We start from the raw sequence: 20,736 nt of genomic DNA on the forward strand, positions 1-20,736 counted from the left end.
GTTGTTGTTGTTGCTTTATTTTCTATTTGTTTATAATTATTTTTCCATCATTGTATTTGTTATTTTTTTATTTTTATACCATTTTTAAATCAATTTTTGTAAACTTAATATTATTGTTATTTTCTTCTCATTCTCTCTTTTTATCCACTCATCCTCTTTCTACTTCCTCTATACTGAACTGAGGTCCTCCCCATATTCATCCAATTCTTAATCTTATTTTCTGTATATAAGCTCAAACTCTGCAGATTCTGCCCCCACTCTTTGCTGGGAGTTTGGTGTTTGCTTTTTTTTTTTTTTTGGTTTATCTGTTTGTTCTGTGGTGATTATATATATATATATATATATATATATATATATATATATAATTTTCTGTTTTTACTTTTTCTTTTCTTTTTTTTCTCTCTTTGATATCATTTGTGCTCTCTTTTTTCTCCCCTAATTCTCTTTTCTCAGGTGGTCATTTATATTGGGGTTATCTGTGTTGTGAGTACATTCATGTTTTGTTCCCTTTATGTTGTGTTTTGTCAAGGTGAATTTTATCCTGTGCAGCCAATGTGCTAGAGAGCGAGACACATAACCAGACACTCAGAAAGGAAACTCCATCCACGAATGGGTCAATAACACCCCAGACCCAACTGAGGCAGAAAGAAGGCAGCAATGAGAGAGAGTGTGTCGTGAGTGAGTGAGCAAGCAAAAGAGGAGAGTGTGGTCGAGTGCTGTGTGTGTGTGTGTGTGTGTGTGTGTGTGTGTGTGTCACAGTTAAGTTAGATCCTGCAGGACCTTTGGGGGCAAGCAAACTAGGCAGCCTCTGCTACTGTTGAAAACTACTGGGAGGCTGACTTTTCCTCAGAGGCCTCACCTTTTTGAAGGGGAAAGCTTCTGTAACTGAGAGCACAGCCTTACCTCAACCAGAGTGCCCTCAAATAACACCTGTGTCTCTATAGCCATCCCTGCCAAGGTCCTGCTACCTCAGCTATGGTCCCATGGTCGCTAAGACTCCAGCCACCCTGTGTGCAGGCTCCAGTGAGTTCTGAAACATACTTCCCCCAGACCAGCCCATCACGTTAGCTGAGGGCACTGCGACCACATGAACCACAGATACGTAAGCAGCCCACTCCTGTCGAAGTAGCAGCAGCCCCGCAGTAGCCTGCCGCAGGCTTAAGAACAGTAGCCTCACGTGGCCTTCTCCTGTCCAAGGAGCAGAAGCTGTGTGAGCAGTCCACTCCCCCTTCTGAGAAGCAGCACCTGTGTGAGCAACCTGACCCTGTCTGAGGAAAAGCAGCCTCATGAGCAGCCCAACCCCATGTGAGGAACAGCAGCTCTGCAAGCAGCCTCTCCCTACTCACCAGCCAGAGGAGCCACCACTGCTGCAAACAGCACCCATCATAGGAGCCACTGCCAACTGAAGAGCCCTCACTACCATGACCACTGAGGAGCAACCCCAGCCCGAGAAGCCACTGCCACCGTAGGAGCAGCCCCTCCATGACTTGATATCTAGATCAGTCCATGAGATAAAAATGGGTAGACAAAGAAATTCCCAAAGGAAAGAAAAGGAGGAATTGCCAGAAAAGCAGCTAAATGAAGCAGAGGCATGCAATATATCAGAAAAAGAATTAAGAATAAGGGTCATAGAGTTCATAAACCAGATGAATGAAAAAATCAACAACTTATGTAAGTATCAAGAAGAAATGAAGAGTAATACAAGTGCAATAAAAAACACCATGGCAAGTTTCAACAATAGACTAGAAGTGGAGGACCAAATTAGTGAATTAGAAGTCAAGGGAGCAAAACACCCAAACTGAACTGCAATTGGAAAAAATAAAAATAAAAGACAAGAGGAGAGCCTAAGGGAAGTATGAGACGACATAAAATAAAGCAACATATGAATAATAGGGGTGCCAGAACAACAGGAAGAGGAACAAGAGTTAGAAAACCTATTTGAAGGAATAATGTCAGAAAACTTCTCTGATGTGGGGAAGAAAAAGTCACACAAGCAGAGTTTCAAACAAGGTGAACCCAAAAAACCCACACCAACACACATTTTAATTATGATGGCAAATGTTTAGGACAAAGAGAATTTTAAAGGTTACAAGAGAGAGAGAAAGTTACATAGAAGGTGCTCACATTAGATTATCAATTGATTTTTCTACAAACACATCAGGCCAGAAAAGAATGGAAGGAAATTGACAAAGTGATGCAAAGTAAGGGATTAAATCCAAAAATACTCTATCTAGCAAGGCAATCATTCAAACCTGAAGGTGAAATAAGGAGCTTCACAGACAAAAAATAAAATAAAATAAAAAATAAAAAGACCACTAAGGGAGTTTATCACTACCAAGCCAGCAATGCAACAAATGCTAAAGAGACTGGTGTAAAAAGAAGAAATAACAAGGTAAGAAGAAATACAGGCACAAAAAAATAAAAATGGCAACAAACAAGTACCTATCAATAATAACTTTAAACATAAACAGACTAAATGCTCCAACCAAAAGACATCAAGTGGATTAATGGATTAAAAAAAAATGACCCATATATATGCTGTCTACAAGAGACCCACCTCACAACATGGGACTCACACAGACTGAAAGTGAAGTGATGGAAAAATATATTTCAGGCAAATGGAAATGAAAAATGAAAAAAAAAAAAGCTGGGGTAGCAATACTTATATCTGACAAAATAGACCTCAAAGTGAAAGTTTTTAACAAGAGATAAGGAAGGCCACTTCATAATACTAAAGGGATCAATACAAAAAGAGGATATAACCCTGATAAACATATATATATATATATATATATATATATATATATATATATATACCCAAAACAATATTTTAAACTGACCCATAAGAATAATTATTCTCATTTCATTTAGTCCAATGGTTATTTTTATCCTGATTTTTTGCCAGTAGTTTTTTTTTTTTATTATTCAGTTATTTTTTAAAGTTCTATAAATATTTATCCAGTTCAAAGACATGATCTACATAGAAGCCTGCAATTAAGAGTAGGTCAGAGTGCTTTTCATGGATCTTCCTAAAGAAATAATATTCCATGCAAATGCATCAAAGTAAAGCAATGACTATCCATGAATGGCAAAACTTAAAAGTGGCATGGTTATACATTTGACTATAATGCAACTGACAAAAAACAAAACAAAACACTTTGCTTTTATATCTACACTAATAAAAGAAAAACATGCAAATTGAACGTACCTCTGCCACACCCACCAGCCAAACAGGAATGAGTATGCAAATTAACCCACAGAGCTGGAGAAAGCAGGAGGCTTAGGTTGCCCCTGGTGATGGAAGAAGCCAAGCTTCCCACCTGCCCTGGCCGGCCCTGGCCTCTGCTCAAGGAGGCGCTGGAATAAAGGAAAGGCTGGGAGCTTGGGTCACCGGGGGGAGTGGCCAGCCTAAAAACAGCCCTCAGCCCCTCACCCACGCTGGCCACACACCCATGGGATGAGCATTCCCACTGGGGGGTTTGGCCAGCTTGCAAACAGCCATCAGCCCCTCACCTAGGCTGACTTGGTACCCCAGTGGGGACCCCCACCCTGATCTGGGAAACCCTTCAGGGCAAACCAGCCTGCCTCTACCCATGCACCAGGCCTCTATCTATACTAATAAAAGGATAATATGCTAATTAGACTGGGAGACCTTTCAGGAGGCCTTCTGGACATTCTTCTAGACTAGGGGTGTCGAACTCAATCAGAGAAGGGGCCAAAATCTAAAATCCAGCCTAAATCGCAAGCCGAATGGTTTACTGAACAGTCATAAACTGTCATTGTGATGGAAATGCAGCGGAGGGCAGTGATGACAGTGCGGTGCGGGCCACATTGCAAGGCCTGGCGGGACGGATTTGGCCCGCGGGCCTTGTGTTTGACACATGTGTTCTAGACAAAGCCATGGTGGTGGGGCTGAGGTAGAGGCAGTTAGAGACCAAGAGGGGAGGGCAGTTGTGGGTGATCAGGCTGGTGGGGTGAGGCCATTGGGGTTAAGTAGACCATCAGGGGGGCCAGTTAGGGGCGAGCAGGCCATCAGTGGGGGTCAGTGGAGGTAATCAGTACAGAAGGGTAGGGGCGCAGTTTGGAGTGAGCAGGCCAGCAGGGGGCCAGTTGGGGGTGAGCACACTGGCATGGCAGGGGTGGGAGCAGGTGGGGGCCTAGCAGGCCAGCAGGCAAAGTGGTTAGGGTCAATCAGGCAGATAGGCAGGCAGGTGAGTGGTTAGGAGCCAGCAGTCCTGGATTTTAAGAGGGATGTCTGACTGCCAGTTTAGGCCCAATCCCTGTAAACCGGCAGTAGGACATCCTTCAAAAGGTCCTAGATTGGAGAGGGTGCAGGCCGGACTGAGGCACACCTGACCCCCATGCATGAATTTTATGCATTTGGCCACTAGTAAGATATAACATTTTAAGACAATAACTTCTTGGTAAATAATAATTACTATAAAATAACATAGAGAATAATATAAAGTTTGTATACTTTTAGATTCAACATAATTTTAGCATATAAAGTAAGATTTTAAAATGAGGCACATGGCTTATTGCAAGCATTGTATTTAGCATTGAAAATAATTCATAAACTCCCAAAATATGAAATGCAAATACTCAGAGTACCACTGCCAGACAGAGAATCACCACGCTTGTCTGATGTCCCTGACTGGACATATGCTATGTCTGAAAGTTTCCTGTTTGAACGTGGCTCTGAATCTTTGCAAGTTTATTTCTGATGCAGACTTAAATCTCTATAACATTCATTTTATCAAAATATGTATATAAATAGAACATAGTTATTCATTTTTATTTGACAAAGCCTCCACCTAATTTCAAGTATATTAAATCGGCCTAATTTTGTTTAAAGAGGCAACTCAAATATTGTGAAAGAAGGGTTGTTTTTGACCCATGGATAATTATATTAAGATTAAACTAAACAGCCAAAGCCGGTTTGGCTCAGTGGTAGAGCGTCGGTCTGCAGACTGAAAGGTCCCGAGTTCGATTCCGGTCAAGGGCATGTACGTTGGTTGCAGGCACATCCCCGGTAGGGGGTGTGCAAGAGGCAGCTGGTCGATGTTTCTCTCTCATCAACATTTCTAGCTCTCTATCTCTCTCCCTTCCTCTCGGTTAAAATCAATAAAAAAATATTAAAAAAAAAAAAAGATGAAACTAAACAATGGACTAGGAGGTCAGAAAATGAGATCAGAACTAAGAGAAAACGTACACATAAGGAACTATTTGACACTGAAACTGGGTCTCAGAACTGTTGGACATTGAAATTGGGACTAAAACATTTTTTGTTATTATATGTTTATTTCTAGTCTGCAGTTGCAATATTTTTTAAAGAAAAAAAATGGGGGAAAATAGTTATAGAGATAAAGAACCATTGAACAGACTGTCAAACTATAGCAGGAAGGCAAGGACAAACCAAACATGACAAATGTATACACTATAGCAAAAAATCATTGATTACCTTTGAGCCATATAACCTTATTTTTGTTTTACCTTTCTCTTAATAATTGATTTTTTTTTCTCAAACAGATTAAAAAAAGTATAGCTTTGTGTTTTTTTTTTAAACATATTTTTATTGATTTTTTGCAGAGAGGAAAGGAGAGAGATAGAGAGCTAGAAACGTCGATGAGAGAGAAACATCGACCAGCTGCCTCCTGCACACCCCCCACCGGGGATGTGCCCACGTGTTTTTTCAATAGCAGGATTTTGGGACATTTAGTGTTTCAATCAACATGATTTTTTCCCCACATATGATAAAGGTAGAAAATTGATTATTGATAATGATAATGGTTTTATGGTGATTTTATTTCAATATCTAGTAAAAGGAGAGAGAAATTTTCTTAAAGATTATAAACCAGTTGTTGTTTTAAACACAAAACTCTAGATTTTGATATGCTGTGGAAAGGAGGTATACTATCATGCAGCCATCTATCTTTTAATATAGTTATTCCTTCCTATAAACAAATTAAAAGTATATGTTTCTCTCTCCTTTGCAACTGGTAAGATTAGATGGTGATTGCATGAAATATTGTGTTTAAAAGTATGTGCAACCTTGTGAAAAACCACAATTATAGAATTACGAACTATGAACATCAATGTAACCATTTTAGTTATGATTTATGAACTGGGTATTTTTATTTATGGTGGTAATATTTTCTGCTTAGCTTTTTCCTCCCTTCCTTAACTTCATTGAAGTTAATTTTAATAATAGCTTTCATATACTAGCATCAAGTATTTATCAAGAAGTCTTAACTATATACATAATTCATTTAAATGCTTTACAAATATGTTACAAAGAAGTCAGGTGCATATAAATAATGGGCTGTTTCATAATTTCCCCCCCCCCTCATGTAAGTGAAATGGAACTGAGCCAAAAACTCTGAATAGAATTTTCTTTTTTTTAAAATATATTTTATTGATTTTTTACAGAGAGGAAGGGAGAGAGATAGAGAGCTAGAAAATTCGATGAGAGAGAAACATCGACCAGCCGCCTCTTGCACACCCCCTACCGGGGATGTGCCCGCAACCAACGTACATGCCCTTGACCAGAATCGAACCTGGGACCTTTCAGTCTGCAGACCGATGCTCTACCACTGAGCCAAACCAGTTTCGGCTGAATAGAATTTTCACTATGTAGGTCATCATTAAAGAAAGGCAGGAAGTGAGGCGGCAATCCTGAGTCAGAATGAGAAGAGGTGGTGTGGCATGAATGAATACAGAGAAGGATTGCAAGTAAATTGTGCTGGAGGAGGGAGGTCATTAAAGGAAAAACTGCTAGGCATAAATACACTCAAGGAAGGGGTACACATTTCCTGGAGACAAATTCTTCCTTTAGTGTAGTTTTCAGACCCAGGCTATTTAGGGGCTGCTAATATTCCCTGTAGAGGCAGCCCTTCCCTCTCTGGGTCATTCAGTCCACCCACCTGACTGTGTAGGAAAGATGAATCCTAACGGAGGCCTTTGTGAGATTGGAAAGCAAATGTTACTTCCCTGGGCTTATTACCGGGTGTTTCTATGCAAGGCTGGCAGAAAATTATGCCATGCATGAGTTCCTTTTGGATTAGTCAGCCAGACGACAACTTACCACAATGGAAAAGACTTTTAACAGTTGCCAAGGATGTTTGGACAAGCCAGACTTCCACAGTTCCCCACAGGGGAATCCTGACACATTTGTCACTTCTAAGTCAATCAGTGGCATTGTTGTTTTGCTAACTTTATCAATGGCAGGTCTCTCTCTATAGAGATAGTGAGAGCCTTGCTGAGGGGGCTGGGCAGTTTGCAGAGATATGCACCACAGCCAGGATCGTCCAGCTGCACGAGGTCTCCCCTGAGCTAAGGAACTTCAAACACTATCATCGTGCAATTCCTTCGACTATACGCAAAGGAATTTTCAGAATAGAGCATCCTTGTATGCTTGGCAGGGTAATGGATGCAACATGCAGAGAGATTAATCTGATCATTATCCAAACAATAGAACAGAAGGGGGAGCCTGGCCTGGCACACCTTTCACTATGTCAAACATAACAACAAAATAAAACAACAGCACTCAATCTGGAACACACGTCATCCATTTCAGTGTTTTCTGACATGGATTCTCTCATTTGACTATCACAGCCACAAAAGACTGGAGACAGCAGGATATGTGGCCTAAAATGCGGATCCAAGCTGCAATTAAGTCTGTATCCTTAGCATCTGAGTGGCATTGTGAACAAGATAATGAGAGGATAAATGAAATGACGAATGGGCATGTTCTTTGTAAAAGGCTCTGTAGATATAAAGCAGTGATATTATCATTGAAGAGGACAACATTCCCGTAAGCAAGGTTAGGTACTTTGATTTACCTGACCTAGGATGTCTGTGAAGGGCCCCAGAAATGTATGAAGGAAAGCCGGTGAACGAGCAGAGTGAGGGCGTGGACTCTCTCTATTTGGGCTTTAAAGTAAAAGATAACCCTTGAAACCTAAAGGAATCTAGGACATCTGGGTTATATAAGCAACTCTTTGAAATGCAGCTATTATTTTCGGTCAGATAACACTGGAGGGAAGTTTTTATAATTCTGCTGTGTGTGGAACAAACAGTACCTGCTCAGGTACTGGAAATTGAATGATGCTGTTTATTTGTAGAAGCAGCAGCTATGAGGTAGCAGTTTTGACATGGCTATGAATCTATGGAAGGGAGAGAGGGAGAGAGAGATTGCTATCCAATAGACAAACAGACAATAAATTTATTTTCAGACTCCAGAGCAGTTTAGTCTCAATCCCCCATGAAAAATTAAATGTGTGTTCATATGCACCACACGTGCAAAAAAAAAAAATGCTTACTATAGGACAAGGCTCAGAAATTTGGATGCAATTGTGAACAGCACTATTGAAGCTGCTCTAATTTTAAATTCCCTCTTGCAGCTGCAGCATCCTGCCCTATTCTCTATGAATACAACACATTGATTTAAATAAAAATAGTTATTTGCATCATGTTTCCCTTTACCAGCTGCAGAGATATCATGAGCCTTTGATTTACTCCCCATTAGAGGTATAGAAATAAAGTTACTTAAGATTAAAATAGTAATGTCTCCTATTCCTGTCCCTCGATCCTGTCAGGTTTAACCTAGAGTCAGTTAATGTGACTGGTTTTATATTTAACAAAGGAATAAATCTGGTTCTTTCTGCAAAGTAGAGAGGAAATCTTTTTGAACAAGGGCCTGTTTTCTCTGTTCACAGATCCTTTCTTAAAATCAGTTGTATAGCTGACACCCTTCCCAGCAGGTCCTGGACACCCCTGGTCTTTCTGTGTCCTTGAGAAGCTTCTCCCTCTTTTTTCCATTCATCCTTGGGAAATCCTTCTTAACAATACTTTTTCTCTCTTACCTGTCCCCTTAGGTAGCTAGTACAGAGTCTTTTGTGTTTCCAAACATGATAAGCCTTTATCTATAGTGATACATTTTTTTTATTACAGCCTAATATGAGCACAGGCCATATCTTCACCCCCCTTCCCCAATACTGTATCCATTGCACAGTAGCACAGATCCCATAGTAGATTCTTTTGTGTGTTTTTTAAAATCCTCACCTGAGGATATGCTTTTTATTGATTCCAGAGAGAGAGAGGAAGGGAGAAGGAAAGAGAAAGAGAGGAAGAATCATGGATGTGAGAGAGAAACATCAATTGGTTGCCTCCCTATGCATCTCAACTAGGGATTGAACCTGAAACCTGGGCATGTGCCCTGACTGGGAATCGGAATTGAATGTAACCTTCTGGTTCATAGGTCAACACCAAACCACTGAACCATGCCGGCCAAACATTATAATGAATTTTACTTGTCTGTGTTGACCATATGAGGAAGAAAATGGTAAAAGCAATTCTCATTGTTGCTAGAATAAAGTTAACAGCACCCAATGGTGGTTTAACACCAATCTTGGTTCCAAGTTTGCTCACACATCCCACTTCATCCTTTGCCTCTTACAGAATTCTGCTCTTTGTACCACACACTACTGCCCACTGCATAACTGCAGACTTAATATATCCAGCTCTCTGCCAGACCACTGCATGTTTTTCCTTCTATGAGAAATATCCTTCATATTTCTTTACCTGGCTTTTTCAGCCTTCAGGACTTGAAATTAATGTCCCTTTCTCAGAAGACCCTTTTCTGATATGCCAGGGTGACATTAGGTGAATTTGTAGTGTTGTTTGACCTGCTGAACATACCTTGCTTTAATAGCTATATTTTGTTGTAAATTAGGATTTTTTTTTTTTTGTTCCTTTTAAACCCCTTTCTGCTATAGGATTTTGAGGATCAGTTCATTTAAGATAAAGCCCTAAATTCTGAAATATGGAACACAAGGAACTAGGAGATCAAACCACTATTTGCTATTCTAGCCTCATCTCAGACTTAGGATCTTTGTTCATAATGTTTCATCTAGTTAAAAAATTCTTCTGCTTTCCCTGAAAATTCCTTCTCATCTTTCAATCCTCTTTGAGAGCACAGAGTGTCTTCTATAAACTTAGACATTAGCAAATTCCTAGTTCAAAATATTCATTGCACAGATTAAAGAACAATCATTGGGCAGCTGTAACTGTGCTGACTATAATGACCAACACAAATAAAATGTGAGCATATTACATTTTACTTAAATCTGTGGTGCTTTCCAAAATATTCAGAAACTAAGTGCTTTAAAAAAAAAAAAAGTCTTAAAACTCTGAAGATGCATCATAGATTTATATGCACGATTTTACTTTTCTCTTTGTTCTCATTAGGCTACAGTATTTAAGACCCGGAGTTTTGTTGTGTTTTTCTTGTCTTCTTATGTAAATTAAATCTTTCAACAATAATGTGAAGGTGGTATTTAAAATGGAAAATGTTGTTTAGCCCACTACAGTTGAGAGAGCATGCATTTAATACCCACTTCAATGCATAAGCAATGCAAGGTTATATTATTCATCTAGACAAATTGTATAAACTAGATTGTTTTAATTAATCTCTAGAGCTATTCCAATTAAGACAGATATAGAAAGATATGAAGGGAGAGGAAAGTGGAAGTAGGGCATGTGAGTGTCTGAGCAAGAAAAATATGATGGTGAAATTTAACAATGGGTCCTGTGTTATGTAAGGAAGTCCATTTGAGAAGTCTAATTGCAGGAACTGGTTTTCTCAATTTTCTGTACAGCATCTAGCACACCATATGCCTTAATGAACTGAGTCTTCCTTGCACCCAGGGAACCTGTATAGGAAGAGCCGAGAGCTGCTTAGGAAGCCTGCTGTGCAGATACATGAAATGTTGGGGTTAGAAATTAAAATGTTACACAGAAGGCACTGGTGAGTCAGTGAAGGGATTTAAAAAAAGAGATGAATAATGTGTGATTATTTCATTTGCGGTTTAAGCTGATTGAAGCTGGGGTAATTAATGCCTCAAAAAAACAATTTAAAAATATCGTGTTCTCCGTGTCTTATAGATGTAGAAAATTGATAATACTAAATATTCAGATCAACCACATATTAAGTCTTGCTGCGTATCAGTTCAACTATGAGCTTTCTGTATTTTATCTCTAAGCTTCTCATAACGCTTGGGGAACCAGGTTGCTATTATTACCATTTCAAAGGTGAAGAAATTAGTAACTGCCCCCATGTCACATGTACCTTAGAGCTAAAATTCAAACCCTGGGCTGTTGCATCCAAACACAAGGCGATTTCCCAGCCACTTGGAAGACAATCTTGTTGAGACAATGTTTTGTACTTGAAAAAATTAAAAACCAGAAGAATAGCTAACATACGTCCATAACCTAGTCAATAGGAGAGCTGAGGTTTGAATTCTGGTCTTTTTCAATTCTGTGCACAATCTTTTTCTACTAGAATTACTTTGATGTGGTAATCCTATGCCATACTCTGATGACTCTGTGGGTAGGGAGGCAAAGAATCATTTCACTTTTACATAATTATGAAAGTTATTTTACATAATTAAAAAGTTATATAAGCAAGTAGACAAGGTACTTGGAATTTGTGCTACACATTATAGGGGTTCCTTAAAACCAAGCTTAGAAAGGTTTACATTTCAATATGATTTTGCTATTTGAAAATTATTTCTATTTAATACTTATGAATTTAAAATAAGTTGGTATCAAGGACTATTACATTAAGTGGCTAAAATTCTAAATTGATTTATTAATTTACTTTAGCAAAATCAGGCCTATCCTGACAAAACAAAAAAACAAAAGAACCTGCTTACTTCCCACCTATGCCACTTTCTAGATAAGTAACTTTGGACAATTCTATAATCTTTCTCTATTTCAGTGTCTTCATCTGCACAATGTGGGTAATAATAATGCTGATTATATAGGGTAATTGTGAAATTAAACTGGTTAATATATAATTTTTATGGTTTTTAGACCAGTGTTGGTGCAAAGTAAAAACCCTTCTTAAGCTCCAATCCCCCATTATCTCAGATGCTTAAAGATAAAAAAGATGAAACACTTTGTACAGTCCAAGTTAACCAGGATCTTCAAAGCAGCCAGTTCAAATCTCCTGCTGAATTTTTGGGCATGTAAGAGAAGCCCTGACCTCAATTGACAGCAGGGGCAATGGAGAACTAAATTGCTTTGCAAGAGGAAAAAGAAAGGATTGTTGGTGTCATTATTGGGTTTATGTTTGTATTTTTTTTTTTTTCTTTTATCAAGAAAGAGATGAGAGAAGAATAAATTACATAGAATCACAAAATCTCATAGTGGCCCAAGGACAATAAGTAATGATGATGATAATAATAATCTATTTTAAGTTTCTCTTGTTCCTTTGATAGAAAACCATATTCATCTCTTCCAAACTTGCAGAAACATAAAGTCTTAGTAAATATTGTTTTGTTTGTTTTGGTGTTTGCTTTTGATATTTATTTTATGGTTGCAATTGTGTTTTGAAAGTCAAAGAATGGAGTTGAGGACAATGCCATAAAGGAACATAAATGATAGAGTCAGAAATAGGAGCCAGAGAAAAATGCTGTAGATATTGTCTATGGCCTAATTATAATGTATCCATAGTGAATTCTAGCATTAGACACTGACATCTCAGGATAGCACTATCAGAAACTGTTAAAAATTTTGTTTATTGGATGAAAGTTCAAAAAAGGAAATTGTATCAGTGGCATCAAACCAATATAGTCTCATTCCTCCATCCTTTGCCCCAGGGTAGAATCCTCTCCTGAGTCTGGCATGCTTCCCCTGGGGATGAATGAAGCTTCCGGACCATGGCTCAGTCTTAGAAGTCTCCATCTTTCTGCTTTAGCAGACTCTCAGTGAGTCATAATTATGGGATGAATATATGGTCAAGCCAAACAGTTTCTGACTAATAATTCAGCATTTTTATCAACCTCTCCACTTCCCTTCTTTAACATAACACCATCTCTCTTCTTCTACCAGAAGATAATGCATTTCTCTTACACTACTTTATTTATTTATTTATTTATTTATTTTAAAATATGCTTTTTTATTGATTTCAGAGAGAAAGGGAGGAGGGAGAGATAGAAACATCAATGATGAGAGAGAATCATTGATCGGCTGCCTCCTGCATGCCCCACACTGGAGATCAAGCCCACAACCTGGGCCTCTGCCCTGACTGGGAATTGAACTGTGAACTGTTTTATAGGTTGATGCTCAACTACTGAGCACACTGGCTGTACTAGGCTGTTTCTTTTAAAAACAAAAAAGTAATGTTTCCTACTGATTTCTGTCCCCTCAGTTCCGACAAAGGAGTGGGTGTCTGCCATTTATGGTTCAACATTTTTATTTTTTATGTAAAGAATTGTTTATTAAAGTAAAATATTTAATTGGACTGCTTGAGTATAAATAGATTATATATATATATAGCTAATATGCAAAGTATCCTCTTGGGAGTTGGACCTGGAGACTGGGAATTTGATCGCTCACTATGATGTCTTCTGGATCAGCACAGAATGAAGGAAGGCCCCAGCCAGCACCTGGGGAAAGAAGGTCCCCACCAACAGTCGACAGCCGGAAGGCCCTGATCTGCTCTGATCACTGGCCAGGCTTAGGGACCCTACCCATGCACGAATTTGGTTCACCAGACCTCTAGTATTAGATAATAGAAAACATAACTTCAATAAATATCTTCTTTAATGATGTTTAGATTCTATCTTTTCCTCTCTCCCATTCCCCCAAATTTAGTACACATATTGGTAAAGGTATTGGATTGTTCACAGGACATACCGGTATATTATAATACTAGCAAATTTCATTTGACATTCAAGGGGCGAGTTGATAAGTTTATGAAATATGCACCATTTCATTTAATCTTAACAATGACCTTGAACAGATGATGAAACTGAAATTTAAGGTGGGTTTAGGTGTGTGTTTGTTTTTTAAAGCTGCAAGCTAATGAGGATAGAACTAAGTTTTAACCTAGATCTATATCTATATTACTGCTATAATGACTTTTACAATGATAGTTTCCCATTAATTAAGCATTGATTATATAATGTTTACTTTACTTTAAAATTATCTTGTTTGAACTTTTGAACAACCTTTGGAGTAGTAATCATTGCTCTCAATTTAGCATACAAAATACTTACCTTACTTGATCCTTACAGCCATGGAAACTTGGGGTCATATAGCCACAATCAATAAGCTATGAATTGAATCTACAACTGTTGATTTCCAAAGTGTTTCTTTAAATACAATCTCCATTTCTCTCCCCACCTCCCAGTTTATCCCTTAACTCCTAAATACCCCTTGGGAGCTATTTCTATACTCTCCTGTTTCTGCTCCTTCCCTCATATCTGCTCTTTCTAAAATTAATTAATTAATTTTAATTTTCTTTATTAAGGTATTACATATGTGTTCCTATCCCCCCTTGCCCTCCCACCTCCTCCCCGTGCTTATGCCCTCACCCTCCTAGTATCTGTGTCTATTGGTTATGCTTATATGCATGCATACAAGTCCTTTGATTGATCTCTCCCCTTCCCTTTTCCCTTCCCTCTGAGGTTGGAAGGTCTGATTAATGCTTCTCTGTCTCCAGATCTGTGTTTGCTCATCATTTTATGCTGTTCATTATATTCCACAAATGAGTGAGATTATGTGATATTTATCTTTCTCTGACTGGCTTATTTTACTTAGCATAATGCTCTCCAGGTCCATCCATACTATTGCAAATGATAAGAATTCCATTGTGTACCATAGTTTTATAATCCACTCATCTGCTGATGGGCACTTAGGCTGTTTCCAAATCTTAGGTATTGTAAATTATGCTGCTATGAATATAGGGGTGCATATATCTGTTCTGATTGGTCATATCTGCTCTTGATAACACCTTTGAGGTCCTTGTTCCATTAATATGGCTCAAATATTAAGAAGGGTATTTCTACTCACAAATTTTAATTTTCTCAAACTATCATAGTTTCCAATCTTTTTTTAATTACTCTTGTTTTAAGCCACTTGGTATTAATAGTCTTGTAGAATAAATTAGATCATTTCATCATAGGTAGAGTGAAAAGCATTCAAAGCCAAACAAACTCAAAAGATGGAACAGCATATTACTCTTGGCCTCCCAGAGCTTTCTATGAAATTCCTTTCCCTGAGATTTTGAGAGATTTTTTTCACTGCTCCGGAATGTATCTTTCCCCTCAAAAATGGGAATGTTGATCTTCCTCCTCTCCTCCTCCTCCCCTTCCCCTTCCCCCTCCCCTTCCCCTTCCCCTTCCCCTTCCCCTTCCCCTTCCCCTTCCCCTTCTCCTCCTCCTCCTCCTCCTCCTCCTCCTCCTCCTCCTTCTCCTTCTCCTTCTTCTTCTTTTCTTCTTCTTTTTCTTCTTCATAAATTTAAATGCTACTAATATCCTAAATGTGCTAATATGAATGTTATCTTGCTTTATGACTATACTTTTGCTGCTTGAAGTGACACAAAGTTCCAATTTAAATAGGAAGCCAGAGAATAAAAGTTATTTTACTTCACATTAATTCATATTTAATAAGGAAATACTTTGAGAAATTTAAAAAGTGCTTTGGAATTTAGAAGAGATTAAAAACTTATAAAGCAGTGAATTGAGATAAAAAGTGGAAGGAATCATTTTGAGGAGATATTATTTCAACTAGTTACATGGGATTTGGATTAGTGATGGGTGTATTGGAAACATGACTAGCAGAAGACATGAGCATATCAATAGAAGTAATAAATCAAAGGGCATGTATGGGAAGCAATATTTTGCTGTTACTGGGAACTGAGGTGCATAAAATGAAGTAATGGAGATAAAATTATAAAAGTAAATTCGGAAAATATTTGATACCAAATGAAAATATTTGTATTTGTTCAGTGTTCAATGGATTTTGAAGGAAGGAGTTACATAGTTAGAATTGAGCATCCATTATATTAGTCTGAAATAAGGATTAAAGTAGATTGGCATGGGAAGAGTCCAAATGAGGCAAGTCAGGAAACTAGGGTAACATTTTGGGAGAAAGGTAAAAATAATCTGAATAAGTGCAAGATGCAAGAATAAAATGAGTAAAATGAGAACCAGTAGGACTTGCTCACCAATTACAACCTGAAGGTAAAGACAGGAAGAGTCTAAAATGACTTAATCCCCAAACCAGTAATAGGATCAAGGAAGCCAGGAAAATCAACAGGATTGGAGAAAGGGAATTGAGTCTGAAGCCTAAGTAGAAAATCCAAGTGGATTTAGAGAAATTTAAGAGAAACTGGAAATATAATCTGAACTACAAATTTATTTGGGAAAGAACACAGAATTTTCTCTTTTTTAAGAGTTCTTTAAAATTTATTTTTGTGTGTTCTGGAAAGAAATGTTTAGGAAGGGGGGAATGTAATTGTTTTAAAATTATGATATTAGATAGCTTATAATTCTGATTGGAAAATACTTTAAAGATCCTTAAAATAGATGTTTTCTATTCCTAAATCAGAGACATCTACTCTTTAGAAATGCTTCATGGGAGATAATTTTAATTCACATTTAAAATTGGAATGGTGAAGAAATTACTTTATAACTCTCATTATCTAAATCTCATGTTATATTTTAAGAATATGTACATTCATTTTAGAGACATTTCCCATTATTGTATTGTATATTTTAATCAAGTCTTATTCATTACTCAATATCATGTCTAGATCCGCTTTTTCATTTATCACTTTCATATTTATATTTTACTCTTGAATTCAAATGTACTGATATGTATGGCCAAGAATTTTCCATTATTCCTTAACATGTTTAAGAGATTTTTAAATTTTTTTTTCTGTTTCATTGTTATTTATAATGTGCTTCACCATAACATTACCTTGATGTCTGGTTGAAATAACTTATGGTTCAGAAATATAGTGAAAATATTAATGATGGAACACAAAAAAATATATTTTAGCTTTTTATGGCCCGACAATTGAAGTGTTGTTTTGGGAATGTTTTTCATATTTAGATCTGGCCTTAGGCACCTACGAAGGTGATTTAACTTTTCAGCATATGAGGCTTCTCCTACTCTATATGTAATTTTATGGGATGTTATTTTCCTACATTAGACAAAAAAAATTCAATTTTTTCTGAAAATTACAGTATACCCACATATAGAATAAATGTTCTAATCACTTCCAAAATCTATTAATAATTTAATTTCCCTTGGACGTATTTCTACTTTATCATAGACTAGAGGCCTGGTACACGATATTCATGCACAGGTAGTGGATATTTCCCTCAGCTCGGCCTGCACCCTCTCCAATCTGGGACCCCTCGAAGGATGTCTGATTGCTGACATTGGGACAACCCTCTCACAATCCGAACCAATGGCTCCTAATGGCTTGCCTGCCTTATTGCCCCTAACTGCTTCTGCCTGCCAGTGTGATTGCCCCCTAATCACTCCCCTACCAGCCTGATCTCCCACAATTGCCTTCCCCTGATTTGACCTGCCTCCTCTACCAGGACCCACTTCCTCATGGAGGAGACTCCAGGACCAATTTCCATGCCTCCCCACACAGAGCCCCGGGACCCGCCATGCCTCACTGTGTAGAGCAGCCATCAGGCCCAGCCTCTGTGTGCACGGCCCTTTTGTGACAATGCGAGAGTGAGACACCACCGTGGCTATTATTAGTATAGATCAAACTTGTTCTCTTGACATTATTTGAAATAACACTGCGCATCCTTTTTCTTTTCTTTTTAATAACAGCTTTATTGAGATATAATTCACATACTATAAAATTCACCCTTTTAAAATGTACAATTCAGTGGTTTTTATTATGTTCAGAGTTGTAACAATCCAGCAATTACCACTATCTAATTTTAGGATCTTTTCTTTTTCTTTCTTTTTACAAAGACATGCTCAGCCCTAAGCTGGTTTGGCTCAGTGGATAGAACCTGGGCCTGCAGATTGAAAAGTCTAGGGTTTGATCCTACCTCAGTTTCAGGCTCCTACCCAGCCCCTGCTCTGGTCAGAAGGCAACCAATGGTCCCTCTTCCACTCTCCAACAGTCAATGGAAAAATACCCTCGGTGAGGATTAAAAACAAACAAGACGGTGGATAATCTGGTCAGATGGTCAAATCTCCAAAGTGCTTGTAAGTAACTCTTCCTCTGAAGCCTCTTCTCCCCAAGGTAGCCTGAGGGCAGGGGATGGGAACTGAATGTTCTCCAGCATCTCCTGGAAGGCCTGTGGGGATGGTGCCTCCGCATTCGGGAAGGTGGCCTGGACTCTGCTGTACAGGCTGAAGCAATTGGGGTACAGCCAGATGAACCCGAAGTGGTCCTCATCAAACAGGACGAAGACTCCAGGGATGCGCTGCATGTGGGCGAAGCCATAGAAACACATCCTGCAGGTTCGGGGGTAGTTCTGGATTCTTGAGCTCGTGCCCTCAGGCAGAACAAACTGCACCGGCTGCTCTGCCAAAGCTGCAGCTGGGGACTCCCGGACACTGGGCTGCGCAGGGCTCAGCCAGCCATGGCCCTCGCCATCCTCGGTCCTGTCTTCTCGCTGCTGCTGCTGCTGTTGCTGCTCCTGGATCACCTGCCAGTGAACCTCCTGGATCAGGCGGGAGCACTCACTGAAGGAATGGGGCAGCTGGATGCGGTGCCCGAGGTAGATCTCTAGCACCTGCTGCCCAGCGGGGATTTGGTAGTCACCCGTGATCTTCGTGACCCTGGCATGCTTCCCGTGGAAGCTGAGCAGGACGATCTCTGGGCTGTAGACATCGTGGGTGCCTTGGAAGAGGCCTGGCCTGATGAGGTCGCCGGGCTGGCTCGGCGGGAGGTAGATGCGGCGGTAAGCCCAGTTATCAAGCCGACGGCGGATGGACTTATTCAGAACGAAGTGCAGCCTGTCATTCTGGAGAATGTCCTGCATCGCCCGCCCCCATTCTTCCTTCAGCCACGTTTCTAATTCCTGGGTGCTCCAGTCAGATATCCTGTGGTGGCCCGGCTGGTGGCACTGGGTGGAGAACCTGTCCTTCCGGATCTGGTAGTGGCAGCTGTGGGGCCCTCTGCGGCCCTGCAGGCACTCCACCACGGCCCGCTTACTCTCCGTCAGGCTAATCCTAAACGCGGGCTTGAATTTCATCGAGTTATACAGATAGGGGTCATGGAGAGGCAGGTACGTCCAACCAAAGATGCACACGCCGTGCACCGCTACCCCCAGCAGTCCTCCATAGGGCTGGTTATCTGGCTGCCACAATCCCAAAATGTGTCTGTAAGGGTGGAGCAGCTTCGCATAGAGTTCTCGACCAGACACACCCATCGTCTCCAGGTTCTGCAAGTTTCCACCATAGCCGTACTCCTCCCGGCAGCGCCGTCTCCAGATGCTGTCCACGTGCAGGATGCGGTAGAATTTGGTGCAGGTCTGGGCCACGCTAGGCAAGTCGGTGCCCGGGAGCGAGGCGAAGATCTCCACCAGCATCTCAGGAGGCAGGTCCTGCAGCGAGCAGCAGCGCGGGGGCAGGATGGGTGGCATGGGGCTCCTGGTCCCTCCACTGCCCACAGAGGACCCAGCCACCTTGGTGTTCGTAGCTACGTGCTGCTCTTCAGGGGCCGGGGCCGGATTGCTGTCTGCTGCTGCCATCTCAGCTGGTCCCGGGTGGTGCTGACGACACTGGCATCCCTGCGAAAGGCCCGCGCAGCAGAGGCAAGCGCACTCCTCCTCCATGCCTGGACCAGTAACAGCCATCTGTCGCATCCACCTCCGCAGCCCGGCTTTTAAGCTGGCACCTTCCCGCCCAAAGAGATACCCAATCCTATTAACATTCACCTCCCTTTCTCAGTGCTCCCTCCCTGTCATCCCACCCTAGCCCTTGCCCCAGGCAGCCACTAATCTGTGTTCTGTCTTGATATGCCTCCAGGGATATTTCAGATAAATGCAGTCTTAATATCTGGTCTTTTGTGACTGGCTTCTTTCACTTAGCAAAACATTTTAAAGTTTCGTGTATGTGTGTTATATCATGTCTTGGTATTTTGTTTCTTTTATATGGGCGAATAATGTTCTAGTGTGTGGGTATACCACATTTTGTTTACCCTTTCATCAGTTGATGAATATTTGGGTTGTTCCCAGTTTGGAGCTCTTCTGAATAACACTGCCATGAATATTATGTACAACATTTTGTGTGAACATGTTTCCATTTCTCTTGGATATGTACCTAGAAGTGAAAATTTTGGGTCATATGATAACTTTAACATGTTGAGGAACTGCCAAAACGTTTTCCAATGTGGCCCCACTATTTTACATTCCTACCAGCAGTGTAAACAGGGATCCAATATCCAATTTCTCTACATTCTCGTTAATGCTTATATACATATATTTATCCTGTTTCCCCGAAAATAAGACAGTGTCTTATATCGATATTAATTTTTTTTTCCCCAAAGTTGCGCTAAGTCTTATTTTCAGGGGATGTCTTATCTTTCCATGTGCTAGGTCTTATTTTCGGAGGATGTCTTATTTTCGGGGAAACATATATATAATCAGCTATTGAAGGAGTTAAATCATCTTTCCTCTCCCAGGATTTTGAGAGCCAGAGATACCACAACCTAGGAAGAAATCTGTGTAGGAAGATTAAAGGCAGGCCAATAGATCAACAGAAAGACAGAGGCTGCTGCTATTATTAGGGGGGAAAAAAAATAGAATACTGGGAACTAGCTATGGTTTTGGGAAATATTAATCATGCTCTGTTAACCGTGATTGCCTTTTATTGTTTTTTTTTTTTTGGTTTTTTTTGGTGCCGAAACCCAGGAGCGGCCTTTTATTGGTTAAAGAAAGGATATTCTGACCTAGCTGGGAG

The 20,736-nt window shown here is 39.9% G+C and overlaps 1 protein-coding gene across 1 annotated transcript; it reads right to left on the reverse strand.

The window, feature by feature from the left end:
* Positions 1-18,014: 18,014 nt before the first annotated feature.
* LOC118729524 (F-box only protein 31-like) lies at positions 18,015-19,747 on the reverse strand. The gene has a single exon (XM_036457039.2). The coding sequence runs from the start codon at positions 19,638-19,640 to the stop codon at positions 18,015-18,017; it is 1,626 nt and encodes a 541-aa protein (XP_036312932.2). The 5' UTR covers positions 19,641-19,747.
* Positions 19,748-20,736: the final 989 nt, after the last annotated feature.

Source organism: Pipistrellus kuhlii, unplaced genomic scaffold (assembly GCF_014108245.1).
Source record: "Pipistrellus kuhlii isolate mPipKuh1 unplaced genomic scaffold, mPipKuh1.p scaffold_m20_p_3, whole genome shotgun sequence".
Taxonomy (NCBI): domain Eukaryota; kingdom Metazoa; phylum Chordata; class Mammalia; order Chiroptera; family Vespertilionidae; genus Pipistrellus; species Pipistrellus kuhlii.

Bases quoted from the DNA above. Each gene is read 5' to 3' on its own strand.
- LOC118729524 (XM_036457039.2), bottom strand. From the start codon at position 19,640: ATGCGACAGATGGCTGTTACTGGTCCAGGCATGGAGGAGGAGTGCGCT.